This window comes from Rhinolophus hipposideros, assembly GCF_964194185.1.
Source record: "Rhinolophus hipposideros genome assembly, chromosome: 17".
NCBI lineage: Eukaryota > Metazoa > Chordata > Mammalia > Chiroptera > Rhinolophidae > Rhinolophus > Rhinolophus hipposideros.
Window position 1 is genome coordinate 47,299,677 of NC_138063.1, and position 24,966 is coordinate 47,324,642.

The following is a 24,966-nucleotide window of genomic DNA, read 5'->3' on the forward strand; positions in this document are numbered from 1 at the left end:
CAAAACACAATTATACCAGGGGACTTAAATACATCATTGAGAGCTATGAATAGATCATCCAAACAGAAAATAAATAAATAGTAGCCCTAAATGACACATTAGATGAAATGGACATAATTAACATATATAGAGCACTTCATCCTGAAACATCAGACTATACATTCTTTTCTAGTGTACATGGAACATTCTCAAGGATAGATCATATATTGGGACATAAAATCAGCCTCAGCATATTTAAGAAGATTGAAATCATACCAATCATATTCTCTGATCACAAGGTTTTGAAATTGGATATCAACTGCAAAAAGAAAGCAGGAAAAAGCACAAATACATGGAGATTAAACAACATACTTTTAAAGAACGACTGGGTCAAAGAAGAAATTAGAGGAGCGATCAAAAGATACATAGAAACAAATGACAATGAAAATACATCCTACCAAAATTTTTTGGGATGCAGTGAAAGCAGTTTTAAGAGGGAAATTTATATCATTAAAAGCCTATCTCAAGAAACAAGAAAAATCCCAAATAACCTCATGATACACCTTAAAAAACTAGAAAAAGAAGAACAAGCGAAACCCAAGGTCAGCAGAAGAAAGGAAATAACAAAAATCAGAGCAGAACTAAATGAAATAGAGAACAAAAAGACAATAGAAAAAATTAATGTGACAAAGAGCTGGTTCTTTGAAAACATTAACAAAATTGACAAACCCTTGGCTAGACTCACTAAGATAAAAAGAGAGAAGACACTAATTAACAAAATCAGAAATGAAAAGGGGGAAGTTATCACGGACACCACAGAAACACAAAGGATCATGCAAGAATACTATGAAGGACTATATGCCACCAAATTCAATAACCTAGAAGAAATGGACAAGTTCTTAGAAACATATAGACTTCCTAGGCTGAACCATGAAGAACTGGAAAATCTAAACAGACCGATCACCAGTAACGAAATTGTATCAGTCATCCAAAATCTTCGCAAAAGCAAAAGTTCTGGACCAGATGGCTTCACCAGTGAATTCTACTAAACCTTCAAAGAGGATCTAATACCAATCCTGCTCAAACTCTTCCCAAAAAATTGAAGAATTGACAGTACTCCCTAACTCATTTTATGAGGCCAACATTACCCTGATACCAAAACCTGGTAAGGACAACACAAAAAAAGAAAACTACAGACCAATATCTCTGATGAATACAGATGCAAAAATCCTAAATAAAATTCTAGCAAATCGAATACAACAATGCATTAAAAAGATTATTCTTCACGACCAATTGAAGTTCATCCCAGGGGCACAAGGATGGTTCAACATCGACAAATCCATCAATAAACAAAATAAACAGACAAAATAAACAAAATAAAGGACAAAAATCATATGATTATATCAATTGATACAGAAAAAGCATTTGACAAGAAACAACATTCATTTATGATTAAAACACATAATAAAATAGGTATAGAAGGAAAATACCTTAACATAATAAAGGCCATCTATGACAACCCCTCAGCTAATTTCATAATTAATGGTGAAAAACTGAAGCCCTTTGCTCTACATTCAGGAACACAACAGGGCTGTCCCCTATCACCTCTGCTTTTCAGCATAGTGTTGGAAGTCCTTGCCAGAGCAATCAGGCAAGAGAAAGAAATAAAAGGCATCCAAATTGGGAATGAAGAAGTTAAATTATCACTCTTTGCAGATGACATGATGCTATATATAGAAAACCCTAAAGACTCCACCAAAAAGCTATTAGAAACAATCAACAAATACAGCAAAGTTGCTGCATACAACATCAACGTACAAGAGTCCATTGCATTCCTATATACTAACAATGAAATCTCAGAAAAATACGAAAAACAATTCCTTTTGCAATTGCAGCAAAAAGAATAAAATACCTAGGAATAAACTTAACCAAGGATGCGAAGGACCTATATGTTGAAAACTATAAGACATTTTTGAAAGAAATTGAAGAAGACAAAAAGAAATGGAAAGACGTTCCGTGCTCGTGGATTGGAAGACTCAACATAGTTAAAATGGCCATATTACCCAAAGCAATATACGGATTTAATGCAATCCCCATTAAAATCCCAATGGCATTTTTTAAAGAAATAGAACAAAAAATCATCAGATTTGTTTGGAACCACAAAAGACCCCAAATAGCCAAAGCAATCTTAAGAACAAAGAACAATACTGGAGGTATCACACTTCCTGACTTTAGCTTGTACTACAGGGCTACAATAATCAAAACAGCATGGTATTGGCAGAAAAACAGACACATAGACCAATGGAATAGAATTGAGAAACCAGAAATAAAACCACATAAATATGGACAGATAATTTTTGACAACGAAGCTAAAAACATACAATGGAGGAACGACAGCCTCTTCAATAAATGGTGCTGGGAGAATTGGATAGCCACATGCAAAAGAATGAAACTGGACTGTTATCTGTCACCATGTACCAAAATTAATTCAAAATGGATCAAAGACTTAAGCATAAGACCTGACACGATAAACTGCATAGAAGAAAACATAGGTGCTAAACTTATGGACCTTGGGTTCAAAGAGCATTTTATGAATTTGACTCCAAAGTAAAAGCTAAAATAAACGAATGGGACTATATGAAACTTGAAAGCTTCTGCCAGGAAAAGAAACCATCGACAAAATAAAGAGGCAACCGACTGAATGGGAGAAGATTTTTGCAAACAGTGCCTCCGATAAGGGGCTAATATCCAAAATATACAAGGAGCTCATGAAACTCAACAACAACAACAAAAAAAAACTCCATTGAAAAATGGGCAGAGGACCTGAAGAGACATTTCTCCAAAGAGGACATACAAATGGCAAATAGACATGAAAAAATGTTCAACATCACTAATCATCAGAGAAATGCAAATAAAAACCATAATAAGATATCACCTCACCCCAGTCAGAATGGCTATCATCAACAAGACAAATAGCAACAAGTGTTGGAGAGGCTGTGGAGAAAAAGGAACCCTCATCCACTGTTGGTGGGAATGCAAACTGGTGAAGCCGTTATGGAAGGCAGTGTGGAGGTTCCTCAAAAAATTACGAATAGAATTACCATTTGACCCAGCAATCCCTCTCCTGGGTATCTACCCAAAAATTCTGAAAAATTTATTCATAAAGACACGTGTGTTCCAATATTCATTGCAGCTTTGTTTACGGTGGCCAAGACATGGAAATAACCAAAATGTCCCTCAATAGATGATGGATAAAAAAGTTCTGGTATGTATACACAATGGAATACTATTTGGTAGTAAGAAAAGATGATATAGGAACATTTGTGACAACATGGATGGATCTTGAAAGCATGATGCTAAGCAAAATTAGTCAGACAGAAAAAGCAGAGAACCCTATGATTTCACTGATATGTGGTATATGAACCAAAAACAACAAAAGAACAAGACAAACAAATGAGAAACAAAAATTCATAGACAAAGACAATAGTTTAGTGGTTACCAGAGTGTAAGGGGGGTAAGGGGTGGGAGATTAGGGTAAGGGGAATCAAATATATGGTGATGGAAGGAGAACTGACTCTGGGTGGTGAACACACAATGGGATTTATAGTGATTTATAGATGATGTAATACAGTATTGTACAACTGAAATCTATGTAATTTCACTAACAATGTCACCCCAATAAATTTAAATAAATAAGTAAATAAATAAATAAATAAAGGGGTGTGTGTGTGTGTGTATATATATATATATATATACACATATATAAAATGGAATATTACTCGACAATAAAAAAGAATGAAATCTTGCCATTTGCAACAAATGGACCTCGAGGGTGTGATGCTCAGTGAAATAAGTTAGACAGGGAAAGATAAATGCCGTATCATTTCACTTATATATGGAATCTAAAACAAAACAAAACAAATGAACAAACAAAACGGAAACTGACTCATAGATACAGAGAACAAACTGACGATTGCCAAGGGAGGGAGGGTGAAAAAGGCAAAGGGGAATAAAAGATATAACCCTCCAGTTATTTTTAAAATACAAAGTAAGTCACGGGGATATAATATACGGCATAGAGAAAATAGTCAATCTTATCATAATAACTTTCTATGTTGACAAATTCTTAGTAAACTTATTGTGGTGATTACATCATAAGGAGTATAAATGTCAAATAACCATGTTGTACACCTGAAACTAATATAATATTGTATGTCAACAATACTTTAATAAAAAATAAATTTAAAAAAGTGAATTATAAAAAAACATATTTTAAATAAAGCAGAGTGGCGAGGTTGCAATTGGAGTTAGTTCCAATTTTGAACTGGAATTCCAAATTAAGGGAAGTCTTTCCAGGGTAAGGGACCTATCACCAACTGTTTCCTTATGAAGGGGAGGGGAGTGGACTCTGGCTGATTCTGTTTGAGGACTAGAGGGAAATGAAATCATCAAGGATTTTAACAGTCAGATGGACTAGATAGAAACTTTAAGTACTCCAAATGAGGCCAGTTTTCCCACCCTCCAAGGGCTCTTACTGAACTCTATCATTACAAGTAAGAGTTTGGGGAACCAACAAATTTTTTTTTTAATTAATTTTATTGGGGTGACAATTGTTAGTATATTTACATAGATTTCAGGTGTACAATTCTGTATTACATCGTCTATAAATCCCATTGTGTGTTCACCACCCAGAGTCAGTTCTCCTTCCATCACCATATATTTGATTCCCTTTACCCTCATCACCCACCCCCCACCCCTTACCCTCTGGTAACCACTAAATTATTGTCTGTGTCTATGAGTTTTTGTTTCTCATTTGTTTGTCTTGTTCTTTTTGGTTCATATACCACATATCAGTGAAATCATAGGGTTCTCTGCTTTTTCTGTCTGACTTATTTCACTTAGCATTATTCTCTCGAGATCCATCCATGTTATCACAAATGCTCCTATATCATCTTGCCTTAACGCCGAATAGTATTCCATTGTGTATATGTACCACAACTTCTCTATCCATTCATCTATAGAAGGACATTTTGGTTGTTTCCATGTCTTGGCCACCGTAAACAAAGCTGCAATGAACATTGGCGTACACGTGTCTCTATAGAGAAATGCTTTTATATTTTTGGGGTAGATACCCAGGAGAGCGATTGCTGGGTCATATGGTAATTCTATTCGTAATTTGTTGAGGAACCTCCACACTGCCTTCCATAGCGGACACCAACAAATTTGAAAGACAGAGTAAAATTTCCCATACTGTCATGATGCTTAGCAAACAAAATCCTTTTAGAAGGATGGGGTCTGCCTCAAACATATGAAGTAATTAGAACTCTCATATATTACTGGGAGAAGGATAAATCAGCACTACCACGTTGCAGTCCTCTTTAGCAGAAATCTAGTAAGGTAAATATGTGTGCATGGTGACCCAGCAATTCTACTCCTGGGTATTTATCCAAGGAAGATGGCATATACCTACTCAAAGATATGTACAAGAATATTTAGAGCAGCTTTGTTTGTAATAGCCATAACTGAGGGGAAACCTTAGCAGAATTGATAAGTAAGTAGTGGTATATTTATACAATATAACACATAGCAAATAAAAGAACAAATTACTACTATTTGCACCAATATGAGTGAATCTCACAGATAAAAGGTTAACAAAAAAAGAGATTATACTTCATGATTACATTTATATGTAGATTAAAAATTGAGGGAAATGAACCTATGATTATGTCGGTCAGAATGGTAGTTAACTTTGGGAAAGTATCTACTGTCAGGGGCATAAGGAAATGTGCTGGGGAGCTGGGAATGTTCTAGTTCAATCTGATGGCACTCACTTAGCTATATACATATAGAAAAATTCATCAAGTGGTACGCTTATGTGAAACTTAATAAAAATACAACAAAATAGAATCATTTCATTTTAGAACTAGTGTTATGCAGGGCGGCCTACGGGGTCTCTGCTCCCGCTCCCCACATAAGAACGCAGAACACGGTGAGTCCAAAAAGGAACACCCACGGAGCCATAGGTAGGGAAGTCATACTACTATATTCTCGCTGGCAGCTGGGTTGGAGACACAGGAAGCAGGAGCCACACTGTTCGCAACCTGTTGTCCACTTCTCTGCAATGTGCAACCCGCACTCCACCGTGCTAACTGCAATCCGTGCTTGCCAGCCCAGCCACCATCTTCTTGCTAGCCCCCATTTCCCTGCTAGCGTAGCCATAGCAGTTATATTAGTGGCCAATGGCTCACTGGTTACAGCTGACAACCAACCAGCCACAGCTGATGGCCATCCAATCACAGTTGATGGCCATTTACTACCTGAGGCAGCACCTTTCTATGTGAGGCCAAGAGCCTGGAAACTGCTTTCTGGGGCTCTGTCCCCACAACTAGAAAGAAGCTTAGTGTTCACTTCAGCCAACTTCTTGTATAGGTGAGGAAATCAAGGTTTAGAAAAATTAAGAAGCTTGTTAATGTCATGCGGGTAATTTATTGGTTCAACAAGTAATGACTGGGTCCTTGCTCTTTGCTGAGAACATATTACGTTACAGATTAAACAAGACAGACACGTTACCAGCTTTCATAAACCTATGATTTAGCTGTAGAAATAGAACTTAAACAAATCACCTAATAATTAAATATACAATTGCATATTGTGATAAACGTTGTGAAGGACCGTGATGGGGTGTTTTAGCGATTGCACCTGGAGCTGGAACTTAGCTCACCCAGCGGACAGGGTAGTACTCTCTTGACTCCAGAACACTGCCTTTTCCATAAACTTTGAAGTTTTAAAAAACTGGGAGCAAATTATAACCATGCATGAATTCATTTCCCCAGTTTTCAAAAAGCAACCTTTAATTATAAAGCATAAGCAAAACTATAAAATAAATTTAAAATGATTACTCTCTCCCAAGATTTGCCAAAAAAGACTCAATTTCAGTAGGGAGGTCACTGCTAAAATTATTGCACTTGATATTCGTTTCCTGTTAGTTAAATCTCCGTTCTTCAGATTCATGAGTTATATGGCCTAACAATAGGCTCTCGACCACTTTCAGTTAACAGAGCAGAATCAGATGCCTGTTTATTTGATATTTATGAAGATCTGGTGGTTATAAATTAGCCAACTTAGAAAACAAAACTGAGAAAAATCAATCTCAAGACAACCAACATATCCATAATAAAATTTAAAAACACAACACACCTCATTTCTTAACCAACTCACAGTCTATTACTTCAGGGATTTGTTTTGAAAAACGCCTACTACTGCTCATTACCTGGCTGGGGCAAATTTCCTCTGCAGAAAGGGATGATCCAATTTTCTTGAGAAAAAGCACAATCATTAAGTAACCTCAGTTTTCTTTGATAAGAAACAACTGTAATACCACTTTGTTAAGTTTGGTTCCCTGAGAAGTAGACCCTGAGACAGGATTTGAGTGAAAGTAATTCATTTAGGAGCTCACCTTAGGAAGCACCAGTCGGAGGATGGTGTCGTGCAGGGTGTCCGGCGGGGCGGCCTGAGGGGTCTCTGCTCCCGCTCCCCACGTAAGAACGCAGGACATGGTGAGGCCAAAAAGGAACACCCACGGAGCCATAGGTAGGGAAGTCATACCACTATGGTCTCACTGGAGGCTGGGTTTACACGACGTGCGACCTGCTGTCCGCTTTGCTGCCAACCGACCAACTCTCCTCGACTCTCCTTACTCTCCTTCAGTCTCCTCCTTCACTCTCCTCGGCTCCCCTCCGTAACCGCGGCAGTTATATCAGTGACAAATGGCATAATGGCTACAGCTGATGGCCAACCAGCCACAGCTGACGGCCATCCACTATCTGAGCCAGCACCTCTCCACATGAGGCCGAGAGCCTGGAAACTGCTTTCTGGGGCTCTGTCCCCAAGGGCTGTGCACACTCACCAGGCTGGTTACCATTAGGAGACTGTAGACTATGCCTCAGAGATGGCCCACCTGACAGCCGAGGAAGCTGGGGTACTTATGTACCAGCTCCCATCCATCATCATTAACAGGCTGATCCTGGGGCCTCAGCACCCTGGTGCTTCCAGCCTGCCCTTTATGTGAGCTGAGCACATAGCTGTAGGTAGAAAAAGCCCACAGGCAAAACTGACAGCTATTTGCATTAAGAAGGCATCAGTGTATAGGGGAGTGGCAAATGCTGAAGGCACATAGACGGCCACCAACCATGGCTACGCATGTAACTCAGTGAAAGGGCATGCAAGAGAGTCAATTCTTAGAAACCAGGGTCAAGCATATGGGGAAAGCATTGATTAATTGGTGACATAGAAATCAACTAGGAGAGGAGCTACTGAACAGTAGTAACTTGCTTTAAAAATTGAAAAGCCCTATAGCAATAAAGCTATTCTTTTCTTCACTTACTACTTGGACTATGGACCATTTGTGGCCCAAGTCTAATGATCAAAGGAATTCCTTTTCTCAATGGGAAGAGCACCAGAGGTCTTCACATGCTGCAAGTCTTCCTGGTCAGCTTCAGCAGAAGAAGAGGCGAGTAATGATCATGTATGATATCAAGGTATTTTGTATATATTATCAATGTAGAAACTGTATATTGGTAATATGTCACTTAATTTATTTTTAATTAAATGAAAGAAAAAAAACAATGGAAACTAAAGGAATTGCTAAACTTTAAATAAATATTTTTTGTCATATTATTTTCTAAAATACTCCCCTAAGGTTATAAAAAGGAATCATGAAATCTATTAAGAGATTAGTATCCTTGGGGTTTTTTAACTAGGACATTCATCTTAAGATCATACAATTTCTCTTTTCTCTAACGGATGAAGTCATAACCATTTTGTCATTTTCCTTGCTCCACCTCCTCATTTTTGTTAGTTATAGTTTTATATTCTCAACATATAACAATTTATATTTTCCTTTAGCCTAATTTTCACAATTATGTAATATTCACTTTATATTTAAGTGAAGGCACTGCTCCTCATCCTTTTGCTACAACTCCCTCATTTCTAGTCTTTATTTTGATTTATCTTCAAGTGTGCCGAAGTTCATGGTCAAGCAGTTTTTTCAAGAAGGGCCCTTGAGTACTGGTAACCCTTAAGATATTTTTTTAATGCTTGCCTTTATTCTTAGGTAACAGCTTGACTGGGAATAATACCCTTACTTCACACTTTCCTTCCTTCCGAGCTACTTTATAATCTTTTCTTCCCAATGTTAGGGTATTGGATGAAATAATCTGATGCCAGCCTGAAGTTTTTACCTTTGTAAATGAATTGTTCTCAGCCTAGAAGTTTCAAGAAATTTTCTTTTATTCTGTAAGTACTACTGTTGAGCATTTTGTATCTATTTTCCTAAAATACAATGAGGGGATTTTTAAATATGTGCTTGCTTTCCTTTCTCTCTCATTTCTTTTTTCATTTCTGTAAGATGAGTCTGTCACTTCTGTCTGAGAGAGGTCCTTTTCCTATTGCACCTATTTCTTCCCAATAGCCATTTCCATTATACTGTAGCCAGAAGACAAATGATAAAGTCACCCACTCATTCATCTTTCTCCACACCTGGGTCAAAATTCTGTGGACTTCCCACAGTGGCTTCTGAATAGAGGAAAGAAAAGTTGAGCATGCCATGCTGTGTTGTAATCTTCCATTTTGTTCCCTCTGTAGTTTCCTGTTTCTTTCCTTAGCACCCACTTTGCGAGGGTAATGGATTGAGCTTTTTCTATTGATGATGATTACAGTGGTACCTCGGTTTTCCAACATCTTAGTTGACGAACATTTCGGTTTACAAATGCCGTAAATTTTATGGATCTATGGTATCATTAGATAGTAAAATTCATGCAACATTTGCAGTTTTAGGGGTTGATTTTTAAAGGTCTGGAACAGATTAATCCATTTTGCATTACTTTCTATAGGGAAACCATGCCTTGGTTTTCGCACATTTCAGAACTTGAATGGTCTTCCGGAACGGATTATGTTAGAAAACCAAGGTACCACTGTATTTTTGTTGGCCCTTTACTATTTTTGTTAAATTTCTTACTCAAAAAGGTGTTCTGTAAGGCAATTTTATTATTCCATCTTAATATATTCCTAGAATTTATTTTCTTAAACTCCCTAGCTAATTTAAATGCTCACAAATTCAAGATCAGTGATTCATGGATTCTTGTGTCCAATAATACTGGCTTTTTACCATTTTGAATATACTTATCCACTCTGTCACTCAGTGTGACTTCATCTGCAAAGGAGAATAAGATCTTCCTGGCTACACCTTATTGTGAGGTAGTAGCAATGAGACGAATGAGGTTATGTGTAGTAATATATTTCAGAAAACTTTCTCAACCTCGAGAGAGACAATATTATTATTGTAGTTTCTACTTACTCCTTACATGAACTGAAGCATTTGCTCAAATGTTTAGTCTTTACAACGATTTGGGTAGTAAAATGGCTAAACTAGTTACCAGATTTTTCAGACTTCATTCTCTATTGTATTTTATTAGAATAGCTGTTACAGTGGATAGATTAAAACTTCCCTCTTTTTTGTATTTTTTCCCCTTAAAATCTTGAAAATAACTCGAATGACATAAATTCAATGATGTTTTAAAAATGATTGATTTATTTATTTGTAACCTGAAATCACACCATAAGGGAAGACTAAGCAGCTAAAAAAAAGAATAAATAAAAAAAAAGGAATGAAGCCCAGAAAACAGTAAACTGTTTTGTGTGTATTTACAATACTGTTGACTCTGGATAGATGATTACAGAAAAGCAAATTAACATAAAAGGATATTTCTTTAGTTCTACTGCAGAGACAAGCAAAGCAAAAGATGGACAATTGAAGATAGACATAGGAGGCCCATGGAGGCTTTACCATGTCATAAATTAGGAAAATAAAGGACATTAAATCAGTTGTTCCCACTAATTCCTAAAACCAAAAGCTGTGTGCTGGTTTATAATAACCAGTGGAATAATACCAGATAATAACCAGATAATACCAGTGGAAGCCCTTGATCCTACGTCCAATAACTTTATACTGAGATGCAAGTAAAAGTTTAACAGATGCACTCATTTTTATGGCAGAGCTTTCTTAGGATTCTGCCAATGTGGCACCTACCTTGAGTGCAGGGGTTTCTTAATTTGCTTGTCTCCTTCCAAGAACTTATCCATACCTCTCTTTCTTACTGTAGACTTTCCATCTCAGAAAGATCATGACAGGTACTCAACTTTCCAGATCCATTTATCGTTACTTCCAGAGATCAAAAGGCCATTTCTTAGCACACATCCTTTTCTGTTCAAGTCTCAGGAACTATCATGCCACAGCTTTCCTCAGACAGTTACAGTGAAGGCCCATTAAAGAAGTACTTTCCTGGGTCATGATGTCTAGGGATTTGGAAAACAGCCTTGGGATGCCTCGTGGTGCCATATGAAAGTCAGGTCTACATGTAAAATGAACTCTAACAGTAGGATGTAGAAAACTTTGCTTAAAATGACAATATACTTCAAAGTTGGATATATTTTATTTACAAATAACATTTAGATACAGAGGTTAATCAGATGTTCCCAAAGATCTCCAATGTATTAGCATAGACACACACGAGAGGAAAGGTAGCATGTTAATGTGTTTCTGACTTATGACTGCAAGATCCAAGGTTGGTTATGTCCAGATGTCTTAGTAGACATAGAGCGAGATTAAGTAATCTACAAACATTGGGTTCATATTTTTTATATTTTATTTATATAATTTCTCTTAATACCTTCATTCACATTATCTACACTGTGCAATTATACCACATCACCTATATGCCTTCAGATCAACTTAAACTCCTTCTTCAATTGTCACGAGTTCTGTTGAAAACATTTATAAATAAACCATATTTAAATTTTAAGCCTTCTGCTCCCTCCCACAGCCATTCTCCTTGTGAATTTATTCCATCTTTGCATTGCATGAGATTGTCTAGCAGAGCTGATAAGAGATCATTTTCATTCATCTACTATTATCAGTAGTATCCATTGTAACTATAGTATTCAGTGTAACATATTGGAATTTTCCAAGTATATCTTAATACCAGTCATACTTTATATGTAAATATTTGGCTGGTTAAAAAACTATCAAATGTAGACATTGATACTCTGAAGCCAAAAGGTTTTTAACAAAGGTGAATTCTTTCCCTGTTCCCAATAGCACCAACTCAATAACTTTTGTGAAGCCCAGGAAATGAAACTCAAAGGACTCCAGAGAGATGTGCATTATCCACATGGGAATGAAGCAGAAGTCATACTGTTGCAATAGAGATGGCTTTATTTATACAAACGCATATATCTCTGTAACTACATTCACAACACTGTCAGTTTTTTGTTCCCACTGTATTTTCATGCTTCAGAGGGATTTTTTTAAAATGTTTTTCTCATTTTAAGTAGTAGTATTCATTCCTGATATGTCTGATTTTCATAATCTCAAAAAATAATTCTTATTCATTGATGGGTAAAAGAGAAGTTCTTAGTAGCAAAGTATTAGTGCAAATAAATAGGCTGATGGCAACACAGCTTTTATAAGGCCCCAGAACTCCTTTCAAGGACATTGCACCCCAGAATCAGACCCTAGTGTATCTCCAGGAAGGAATCTACAATTTTAGTTGCTCTTCATGAGGCTAGCAAAGAACTGAGTCATTTCAACTCATGCATATAGATGTACTTGACTTCTTTTTGAGATGAATAAAGAAATCCATAATATTTCTAAAGGATTTCTGCACAGAGAGTAAACACCAAATATCAAATAAATGAGACTAAAAGACTGAGTTCTTGAAATGCTAAACTTTTTTGAAAAAGTAATATAAATATATGCGTTGATAAGATCCTGAGGGACTCAGTCTTAGAATTCGCCTTGGCTTAATTTGTTCTTGGACCTGAACTCACTTTAGAAGAGCCTTCAATTCCATATTTGAAGGTGACTGAAACATCATTCCTTCCCCTTTCCAGCAAGTCTTTTAAAACTACAATGAACACAGTGCTGCACTCAATATTTCAGCAAAAAGGACTGCTGGTTAAATTCACAGAAAGAATACATAAAAGGCAGAACAAATAAGACAGAATTGTTTTTCTTAAAAAGAACTTTAAAAATAAATTGTGCTACAAAACTACTTTTGCAATTATAGTGTCATATTTGGCCCCGCTATGTTTCAGAGGCACTGCATTAATATAAACAGGATCATCTAACACACTTTTTTCAAAACAGTGCTTCTCAGCCAAGAGCTAGTGAGAATTCATTCTACTGCTAGGTGCCGATGACACTTTGGTTTGCTTTACTGGCAACATTTTAGCGACGCATCCTATACTAAGAAGAAGGCTGGAAGCCAAGCGTGTTACAAGAGCCAAATCCATGTGTTACTTCTTTTCATGCTTCTTGGTTAACTCCCCCACGCCTAGCTGGAAGGTGCCCCGGTTGACACTGGTGCTCTCCCTCTGCCGACTCTCCTGAGAGACTTGACGCACAGCCTGCCGGATGGCATTCTGCACAATCTGTTTGCTGGCATTCTGCAGTTTCACCTCTTCAGGCTCATTCCCAGGTTTCTCACCTAGCCAAAAGTAAGCAAGGGAGGTTAAAAGAACAAAATTAATTTTGGGAACTGTGACAGGAAGGGACAGGTAGGAAAGCTGAAAGGGAAGGTGAAAGTGTAAGAACATGCTAGAGTGGCCCAGTAAATTGTGATTCTCCCTCTGTAGCACATACTTCTCTGTCTCCCCTTCTCCCTTTCCAGTACAATATCTATTCAATTGCCCCAGTAATGCGCCCAATTTATATTCTTACCATTCCAGAATCCTCTGCTGCTGGCTGTGGTCATGAGACATAGTCTTGGCCAATGAGGGCCTCTGGGAAAATTTTTAGAAACAGACAGACTCATGCCCCCTTTGGCCTGTGCTACCTTTCCCTTCTTCCTACATGGGATGCAGACATAATGCTTTTAGCTGCTGCAGTCGTCTGACAATAAACATGGAGATGAGAGCTATTCTGGGCACAGTGGGGAAGAAATAAAGAGTCCAGTTTTGAAGGCATCATTGAGCATCTGCACCAGCCCTGGACCATGTACTTCTGGATATCCTTATATGTGAGATAAATAAACTCCTCTTTGTTTAATAAACCATTAGTCAGGTTTTATGTTGCTTGCAGCCAAACATATGCCTACTAGATATAAATTCACTGGAGCTGAAGAAGAATAGATTATTACTGAATCCATATTAAATGCAACCCTGCTCTTATAATAGTATACCAAAAAATAAAGCCATTCATTCCTCAGAATCTGTCCTCCATAATCTAGAACAGGGATTGGCGAATTTTTTTCCACACAGGATCAGACAGGAAATATTTCAGGCTGTAGGCCATATCATCTCTATAACAACCACTCAACTCTGCTGTTATATCATGAAATCAGCTATAGACAATATATCAGTGAATGCATATGGCTTTATTCCAGTAACTCTTTACTTACAAAAAAAAAAAAATCAGGCTTCAGGCAAGATTTGGCCCATGAGCCAGTTTGCTAACCCCTGATCTAGAGCAGTGGGAATTTTATAATTAGAAGGCAAAGCAACCTACCCTTCTTCCTTAGTTAAAAACAAGACAAAATGATTTTATTTGGTCAGCTATGCAACTACATATAGTTAAGTTCTGGCCAATGGGGTAGAAGTTTGTGTAGTCAAAATTCTGGGAAAGGTCTTTAAAAGGAACTAGGCAGATAAAGACCGGTGATTTTCTCCTCATCCTACTGCCTACATCTCTGGCACAATAGTTGTCATTAGAGGGGCTCTCACTAACCAGAAGGGAACCTTTAAAATGGAAACCATTTGAAAGAAAAAAGTTAGAAGGAGCCTGAGATCCCAATGACCAAGAAGCCACCATATCAGTCCTTGGCTGACCAACTCCAGGCATCTTTCATGTTAGAGAAACATAATATGTCTTATTTAAGGCAGTGTTATTTTGAATTTTCTTTTACTATGCAATAAGCTTATTACTAACGCATACACAGCAGAATGAACATGAATCTAACATTTGAATAAAGTGCAATCGTGAAAATTTTAAATTCCACCTGCTTATATTTATAGTGACAAATAGAATGGGCATCATTCCTTGTTCAAAATAATCTTTTCAGATGTTTCCTCCATTTAAATATGCTGCTACCATAAAAATGTATTTTAAATCAAGGAAAGAGTGGTTTTCACCAGGATTGATTCATTAACAACAGAATTTATATACCCATGAGAACATTATCACATAAAAGAATACTGAGTCATTCTGAAGACCAGACACCTCTTATCCCTTTAGACATATAGTTGTCATTTATTCAACATTTGTGTCACTAATACCATCTCCTGAAGGATTTACAATCTAACAAACAAGCCAAGATGAATCTATTCAAGACTAAAGAACAATACTTGTCCCCCTAGCCCCCGAAAAAAGCAGGATGAAATGAGAAATCTATACCACACCAAGCAGAGAAGGAGTCCAGAGCTACAGTGTGCAACAGACTGAAACTTTAAGGTGGCAGAGAAGAATACTTTGAATATTATCTATATTAAATGAGTGCACAGTAATATTAAGAGATGCAAGCAATTAAGAATGTGCATTTTTAAAAACTTTAGGGTTGAGTTCAAGTCCTTTCTGCCACTTACAGCCATGTGATCTTGAACAAGTCATCTTGCTTCTCTAAGCCTGTTTACACATCTGTAAAATGGGCAAGTAGTACCTATTTTAGGATGGTTGCTAGAGAACTAAATGACATAACAACTATTCAGCGATTAGTGTATTTCCTGAGCACTTAGGTCCACCATTGTGTGTTGGTTGGGGTATAGATTAGACTGTTATAACAGAGAAACTCAAACCTTGAGCAGCTCACACAGGGAAGAGATATTTATTGCTCTCTCACATAACAGCTCAGAGACACCTCAGTGTGTAGGCAACTATGCACCACCAGTGTCATCTAAGGACTCTTACTTCCTTTCATCTTATTGCTCTGCCATTTCCTACTACATAGCCTTCAACTGATTAGTCGATATCCCATCTGGGGCTGGAAGGTAACCAAAGACAAAATGGAGGGCAAGCAATTTCCCTTTAAAGAATTGTCATAGAAGTTGCAAACATCATTCCGCTCACACTCTACTGGGGGAAACTGAGTCATAGTCTGCACCTAACCACACAAGAGGCTAGGAAACATAGTCTCAAGTTGGGCAGCCATATGCCCCAGTAGGGTGGTATTAATGCCAAAAGGGAGTGATTAAAGATTTTTTTAAATTACTTCTACGCAAGGGCCAAGGCTCAATTGAAAAGGGAGAGTGTGTGCTTGTAGCAGATCAAACCTGATCCTCAAGGAGCTCTGTGTACCATTGGACAACACAAGTGTGTAGACAAAAAAAGCATCCAAAACATCCATGGTTGCTCCTGGAAAGAGTATCTTAGCCAAGCCAGATATATGTTAACTACAAAATGTCCCTGTGGTGCAGTTATTTTTCTGTCTTGGGAAGGAGGAAGGAAGAAACTAGGGATAAGAGTGAGCTGATTTCTTAATAATAGAGATAGAGAGAAAAGAAAATCTATACTAAATTTATCTGTGACCTAATATTTGAGGTAAATTGTCATGTCATTTTTCAACCATTATGAAGATAAATTGGTTAAAAAGTCAAAGACAGTCTGTGCCAAGCTGTTTCAGAAGGATCCCTTTGGTGACTTGCAAGGTTGATTTAACCCTCACTGTTCTTGTTACCATTTTGCTCTGGGTTATGAATATCTATATGCAGTGGAAGGTGTGGGACAAAAAGAGTAGCAAGTGGCTGGAACAGAGAAAGGAAGAAGTGAAGATGGTTGTAGAAGCCACTCAGAGCATTTAAAAAATAAAAGCAAAACAAAAAGTTATACACAGAGCCATAAAAGACCTCAACTAACCAAAGCAATTCTGAGAAAAAAAGAATAAAGCAGGAGGCATCATACTTGCTGGTTTCAAGTGACATTATAAAGCAACAGTAATCAAAACAATATGGTACTGTAAATAATGCTGCAATGAACATATGACTACACATGAACCTTTGAAGTAGTGTTTTGGGTTTCATCAGACAAATACGCATAAGTGGGATTACTGGGTCCTTTTCTGTCTCTTGTCATAGCATTTGTTTTAAAATCTGTTTTGTCTGGTATAAATATTGCTATCCCAAATTTTTTTCTTTTTTCATGTACATTTTCATGAAATATCTCTTTCCATCACTTTACTTTCATTCTGTGTATGTCTTTCGATCTGAAGTGAGTCTCTTGTAGGCATCATATGTAAGGGTCTTGTGTTCTTATCCATTCAGCCACCCTATCTTTTGAATGGAGCACTTAATCCATTTATATTTAAAGTAATTGTTGATAGATATGTAATTATTACCATTTAATTATTCATATTTTTATCTGTTTTTCTCCTTCTCCCTCTCCCTCTCCCTTTTTTTCTCTCTCTCTTTATCCTTCTCCTTCTTCAACAAGTCCCTCTAACATTTCTGGTAATACTGGTTTGATGTTGATGAACTCCTTTACAATGGCCAAGATATGGAGGCAACTTATGGAGGAATGTATAGAGAAGAGGTGGTACATATGAGGTCAGACAACTAAGTTCGTGAAGTTGCTGCAACGATGTTGCTAACCTTCTTTTCATATCAGATTATTCATTATGAATTTGTACCAACTGGACAAACAGTTAACCAAGTTTACTATTTGGAAATGACAAAAAGGCTGCATGAAAAAGTTAGATGACCTGAACTTTTTCCAACAATTCATGGCTCTTGCATCACGACAATGCACCAGCTCACATGGCATTGTCTGTGAGGGAGTTTTCAGCCAGTAAACAAATAACTGTATTGGAACACCCTCCCACTCATCTGATTCGCCCCCCAGCGACTTCTTTCTTTACCCAAAGATAAAGGAAATATTGAGAGGAAGACATTTGGATGACATTCAGGACATCAAGGGTAATACGATGACAGCTCTGATGGCCATTTCAGAAAAAGAGTTCCAAAATTGCTTTGAAGGGTGGACTAGGCACTGGCATTGGTGCATAGCTTCCCAAGGGGAGTATTTCCAAGGTGACTATAGTGATATTCAGCAATGAGGTATGTAGCACATTTTCTAGGATGAGTTAGCGAACATAATTGTCTGACCTCATGTATAAAATGGAATATCACTCAGACATAAAACAGAATGAAATCTTGCCATCTGCAATAACATGAATGTACCTAGAGGGTGTTATGCTAAGTGGAGTAAGTCAGACAGAGAAAGACAAATGCCAAATGATTTCACTTATATGTGTAATTTAAAGAACAAAACAAAACAAACTCATGGATAGAGAACATTTCAATGGTTGGCAGCTGAGAGAGTGTTGGAGGGAGGTTGAAAATGGGGAAAGGGTTCAGAAGTACAAATTAGTTGTTACACAGTAGTCATGGGTATGTAGGATATACCATAAGGAATATAGCCAATAATATTATAGTAACTATGTATGGTATCAGATGGACAATAATAGATTTATTGGAGTGATTATTTCTTAAGTTATATAAATGTCTATTCACTATGTTGTACACCTGAAACTAATATAATATTGCATATCCACTGTAATTTAAAAATAAAACAATTTTTTAATTGTACGGCACTAGCATAAATCAATGGAACAGAATTAAGAGCCCAGAAATAAACAAAAGCATATATAATTAACTAATATTTGACAAGAGAGCCAAGAATACTCAATAGAGAAAAGGCAGACTCTTCAACAAACGGTGCTGGAAAAATTGGATAATCACATGTTAAAAAATGAAACTGAACTCATATCTTATACCACTAACAAAAATCAACTCAAAATGGATTAAAAACTTAAATATTAAGATATGATACCATAAAACACCTAAAAGAAAACATAAGAAAAAGCTCCCTGACATAGGTCTTGGCAACAGTTTTTTGGATATGACATGTAAAGCATAAGCAAGAAAATGAAAAATAAACAAGTGGTGCTACATCAAACTAAAAAGTTTCTGTACATAATAAGGAATGATCAGCAAAAAAAAAGGAAACCTAAAGAATGGGTGAAATTATTTGTAAATCATGTATCTGAAAATGTTTACTATCCAAAATATATGAAGAGCTTATACAACTCAATAATAGAAAAACACATAATCCAATTGAAAAATGGGCAAAGGACCTGAATAGACATTTTTCCCAAGAAAACATACAAATGGACAACAGGTACAAGAAAAGGTGCTCAACATTATTGATTATTAGGGAAATGTAAATCAAAACCACAATGAGATATTACCTCATGCTTTTTAAAAGAGATAGGTCCAGCCTGGTGGCTCAGGTGGTTGGAGCGCCGTACTCCTACCGCCTAGGTAACAGGTTCAATTCCCACATGGGCTGGTGAGCTGTGCCCTCTACAGCTAAGATTGTGAACAACGGCTCTCCCTGGAGCTGGGCTGCCATGAGCAGCCAAAGATTGGTGTGGGCTGCTGACTGCTGCCGTGGGACTGCTGTGTGCTGCTGTGGGGAGCTGTGTGCCACCATGAGTGGCGGGCAGCCAGTGTGAGCTGCTGTGGGCTGCTCTGTGCTGCTGTGGGCTACCGCGGGCTTCCATGAGCGGCCAGCAGCCAGCATGAGTGGAGTGCAAGGCGCATAATACAGCATGGGCCAGGGAGCTGTGTCCTATACAACTAGACTGAGAAACAACGGCTTGAACTGGAGTGGGGGGGAGGGGGTGGAGGCGGAAGAAAGGGGGAAAAAAAAAGACAAGAGATAAATGCCGGGGAAGAAGTGGAGAAAAGGGAACCCTGGTGCACTGTTGGTAGGATTATAAATTGATGCAGCCACTATGGAAAACAGTAGGAACGTTCCCTCCCAAAGTTAAAAATAGAACTACTATATGAACCAGCAATCCCATTCTGAGTGTATATCTGAAGGAAACAAAATAACTGTCTTGAACAGACATCTACACCCCATGTTCATTGCAGTATTATTTACAATAGCCAAGACATGGAAACAACCTAAGTGTCCATCAATAAGTCAATGGATAAAGAAAATGTGGTATAAAATATACAATGGAATACTATCCAGCCATAAAAGGAAGGAAATCCTGCCATTTGAGACAACATGGATGAACTTTGAGGACATTATGCTAAGTAAGTAGGCAGAAAAAGACAAATACTGTATGATCTCACAAAATGTGAAATCTAAGCAAACAAAAAGTCAGACAAAAAGATAAAATTTGTGGTTACCAGAGGTGGGCGATAGGAAATAGGGGAATTGAATGAAGGTGGTCAAAAGGTACAAACTTCCAGTTGTAAGATAAATACTGGGGATTTAATGTACAACATGATGACTATAGTTAGCATTGCAGTGTAGCATATGTTTTTAAGAGAATAATTCACAAAAGATCTCACTACAAGAAAAATATTCTTGTATATCCTCTTTGGAAAAATGTCTCTTCAGGTACTCTGTCCATTTTTCAATTGGGTTGTTTGTTTTTTTGTTGTTGAGTTTCATGAGTTCCTTGTATATTTTGGATATTAGCCCCTTATCAGAGGCACTGTTTGCAAAAATCTTCTCCCATTCAGTTGGTTGCCTCATTATTTTGTCAATAGTTTCTTTTGCTGTGCAGAAACTTTTCAGTTTCATATAATCCTATTCGTTTATTTTAGTTTTTACTTCCATTGCCTTTGGAGTCAAATTCATAAAATGCTCTTTGAACCCAAGGTCCATAAGTTTAGTACCTATGTTTTCTTCAATGGAGTTTATTGTGTCAGGGCAAATAGACATATGAAAAAATGCTCAACATCGCTAATCATCAGAGAAATGCAAATGAAAACCACAATGAGATATCACCTCACCCCAGTCAGAATGGCTTTCATCAACAAGACAAATAGTAACAAGTGTTGGAGAGGCTGTGGAGAAAAAGGAACTCTCATACACTGTTGGTGGGAATGCAGACTGGTGCAGCCGCTATGGAAGGCAGTGTGGAGGTTCCTCAAGAAATTACGAATAGAATTACCATTTGACCCAGCAATCGCTCTCCTGGGTATCTACCCCAAAAATCTGAAAGCATTTCTCTATAGAGACACGTGTACTCCAATGTTCATTTTAGTTTTGTTTACGGTGGCCAAGACATGGAAACAACCAAAATGTCCTTCGATAGATGAATGGATAAAGAAGTTGTGGTACATATACACAATGGAATACTATTCGGCGTTAAGGAAAGATGATATAGGAGCATTTGTGACAACATGGATGGATCTTGAGAGTATAATGCTAAGAGAAATAAGTCAGACAGAAAAAGCAGAGAACCCTATGATTTCACTGATATGTGGTATATAAACCAAAAACAACAAAAGAACAAGACAAACAAATGAGAAACAAAAACTCATAGATACAGACAGTAATTTAGTGGTTACCAGAGGGTAAGGGGGTGGAGGGTGGGTGATGAGGGTAAGGGGGATCAAATATATGGTGATGGAAGGAGAACTGACTCTGGGTGGTGAACACACAATGGGATTTATAGATGATATAATACAGAATTGTACACCTGAAATCTATGTAAATTTACTAACAATTGTCACCCCAATAAATCTAATTAATTAAAAAATATATTTTTCTTTTCTTCTCTTGTATCTATATGAGATAATGGGTATTAACTAAACTTACTGTGGTAATCACTTCACAATATATGTAAGCAAGTCACTAAGCTGTACACCTTAAACTTTTATAGTGATGTATGTCACTATATATGAGTATCTCAACAAGACTGAAAGAAAAAATAGGTAAACCACAGATACTACTGTGTGTTAGGCTTTTTGGCATACAAGGAAAGATACTCTCTCAAGCTTTTTTTTGGGGGGGTGCAGTTACTATGAGGATACATCTGGCATAGCCAGACATCATGGAAATATCTGGCTGAGTCTCATATTACGATTCAGAAATTGAAATAATCTAATATAGTCCCAGTAACTAGATTATCTACATTATTCTCTACTATTAGAGAGTTCCAACTTTCCATAAGTGGCAACCATCTAACAACTCTCCCCTTCTTCTGGGATCTCCCCAACTTCATGCATTTACTTACCCTTCTTTCTATTTATTCATGACATGTACTGCTTCATAATTTTACATTCTGCTTTCTCTCTGAGCATTTCAACTAAAGTTCTGTTTGCAACTTCCTGACTCTTGCCATATCTTCAGTTTAAATTCCTGAGAAGCTGAAAGACTCAAGATACCACCATTAACCCTGAAAAACAGCATTTTCAGGCCAAGTCATCTCTTAGGCCAGCCATAGATTGAATGTCCATGGCTCATTCTGACCCAATTAGCTGTAGCCCAAGAGGTTGACTCAAGAGGTAAGAACACATCTACTCAGGAGGAAGAAACCACCAAGTCCCTCTGCTTTGGCAAGCACTGTGGGCAGAGCAGGCATTCGCAGGATTAGCTTCATCCACTATAACAAGCAACTGGTGCTCCTAATGGCATTCATTTGAAAGGAAAGGGTATTTGAGAATATCCTGGTGGATACCCTTAAAATAAGCACAGTGTGCAGAAGTGCATTACAGCCCAACAGAAGGCAGGCACATAAATCCTGAGTGTTGCCATTCACTTATATATACTACATTTATTTGAAATTAATAAATCACCTACATGTTGTGGGTGGCCAGTTGCTTAGTTTTAAATGATACAAATGTCCTCTAGCCTAATGAGCATTTACAAGATCATTTTGGTATTTCACAAAATATGAATCAATTTAATTAGCTTTAAACTCTCAATGCCCAATGTAAATACATCAAAGTCGGGGATTTCCAGTCAAGATGGCAGAGAAGTTAAATGTTATACTTGCCTCCTCTCACAAACAAATCAAAATTACAACTAAACTACAGAACAACCATCATTGAGAATTGCCTGAAGTCTAGCTAAACCAAAGCTCTACAGATAAGGACAAACAGAAGAAGCCACCTCAAAACTGATAAAAAGGGCGAATATGCAGAACAGGCTGGTCCCACACCTGCATGTGACCATTAAAATTTTGGAGGGTTATCTTGGCTTTAGAAGTTCCCCTGGGAAGAGTGAGGAGTCCTAGCTCCACACCAGGCTCCCCAACCAAGGGTTACAGTTCTGGGGAGAGATGTCCCCATGATTTCTGGCTCTGAAAACCAGCGAAGATTGTTGCTGAGTGAGATGAAAGACAGCTGAAGTCACATGCATTCTTCTTAAAGGGCCTGTGCATGGACTTACTCACTGATGGACTCACTCACTCTGAGCTCCAGTGCTGGGGCAGCAGCAGCTCAAAAAGCATCAGGGACATATGGGGAGGAACTGAGTTGTCTGGTGTAAGGACAAGGGATGAAGGCACAGCTTTCTACCAGACAGAAGTGCTGGCAGAATCTATTGTTTATTTATTGAGCCCTCCCCACTTCTGGCATACAGACACAGGTGGCTGCTATATTTGAATCTCCATCAACATGACTAACACCATTCATCCACTCCACCCTGGTGATTCCCTGAGACCCTGACCCACCCAACTTTTGCATACACCAGAACTGCTTCAGTGGCTTTTCCACACAAATGGCCGTTTTGATTCATGCTTCGAACTTTCCTAAAATCTCTCAAAGATTCACAAACCCAAACAAGCAACATCTGGCTTTGGCATGTCCCATACCTCTTGCTAAGCAGCCTTAAGCCTGGCACTACGGGCAGCTGGCCCCAGTTTGTGTCTTGGCTTCTCAATGACCGACAAGCCCGGAGGGGGTGGCTGCCATTTGTGCATTGCTCTGTGGCTCATGATAGGCAGCCCTGGGCATGGCACAGGCTGCAGCTGAACTTGACCTGTGGTGGGGGCCCTCCCAGGTGGCCTCAGAGCTGACACTTCTGGTGGTCATGTTTGGACTGAGCCAGAGCATCACCTGGCAGCCTCCAAGAATAACACACCCAAAAAAGCAGACTGGGGAAGCACGAGATCCTTGCTAAAGCAAATCCTGTTCTATAGGGTCAGCTCCTGTACCACAGCTCCTCCACCATATTTATGGCCAGTCCTCACAACAAATCAGGGTCAGTTCCTCCCATTGACATACAAACAGTGAGCAAGGCTCAACTACAACAGGAAGGCATACACAACCCACACAAGGGATACACCTGGCGCACCTGGCACAAGTGACCAGAGAGACTGTGCCGCTGGACACCTACTCTATAAGGTCAGTATACGCAGACAGGGAGACATAGCAGCCCTACTTGGTACATAGAAACAAACACAGGGAGGCAGACAAAATGAGGAGACAAAGAAACATGTCCCAAATGAAAGAACAGGACAAAGCTCCAGAAAAAGAACTAAATAAAACGGAGACAAGAATTCTACCAGACAGAGAGTTAAAACACTGGTTATAAGGATGCTCAATGATCTCAGGGAGAACTTCAACAAAGAATAGGAAACCTTAAAAAGGAGACAGAAAACATAAAAAAAAAAAAGTCAAAAATAATACAACCAGTCAGAATACAATAACCGAAATGCAGAATACATTAGAGGGAATCAACAGCAGATTAGATGAAGTAGAGGATTGAATCAGTGATTTAGAAGATAAGATAGCAGAAAACACCCAATCAGAACAGCAAAAAGAAAAAAGCATCTAAAAAAATAAGGATAGTTTAGGGACCTCTGGGACATCAAGCATACCAACAATTGCATCATTGGGGTACTAGAAAGAAAAGAGAGACAGCAAGGATTTCAAAACCTATTTGAATAAATAATGACAGAAAACTTCCCTAACCTGGTGTAGGAAGTAGACATATAGGCCTAGGAAGTGCAGAGAGTCTGAAACAAGATGAACCCAAGGAGGCCCACACCAAGAATTAAAATGCCAAAGGTTAAAGACAAAGAATCTTAAAAGAAGCAAGGGAAAAGCTGTTAGTTACCTACAAGGGAGCTCCCATAGGACTGTCAGGTGATTTCTCAACAGAAATTTTGCAGGCCAGAAGGGATTGTCATG

The 24,966-nt window shown here is 38.0% G+C and overlaps 1 protein-coding gene across 2 annotated transcripts in view; it reads right to left on the reverse strand.

The window, feature by feature from the left end:
• Window positions 1-10,544: 10,544 nt before the first annotated feature.
• Window positions 10,545-24,966, reverse strand: part of AKAIN1 (A-kinase anchor inhibitor 1) — a 96,992-nt gene continuing 82,570 nt past the window's right edge. For both annotated transcript variants that reach the window (XM_081078644.1, XM_081078643.1), the window contains exon 2: window positions 10,545-13,523. In XM_081078644.1, coding sequence (XP_080934770.1) covers window positions 13,333-13,523 — 191 coding nt within the window. In that variant the 3' untranslated portion in view covers window positions 10,545-13,332. The remainder of the gene's footprint in view (window positions 13,524-24,966) is intronic.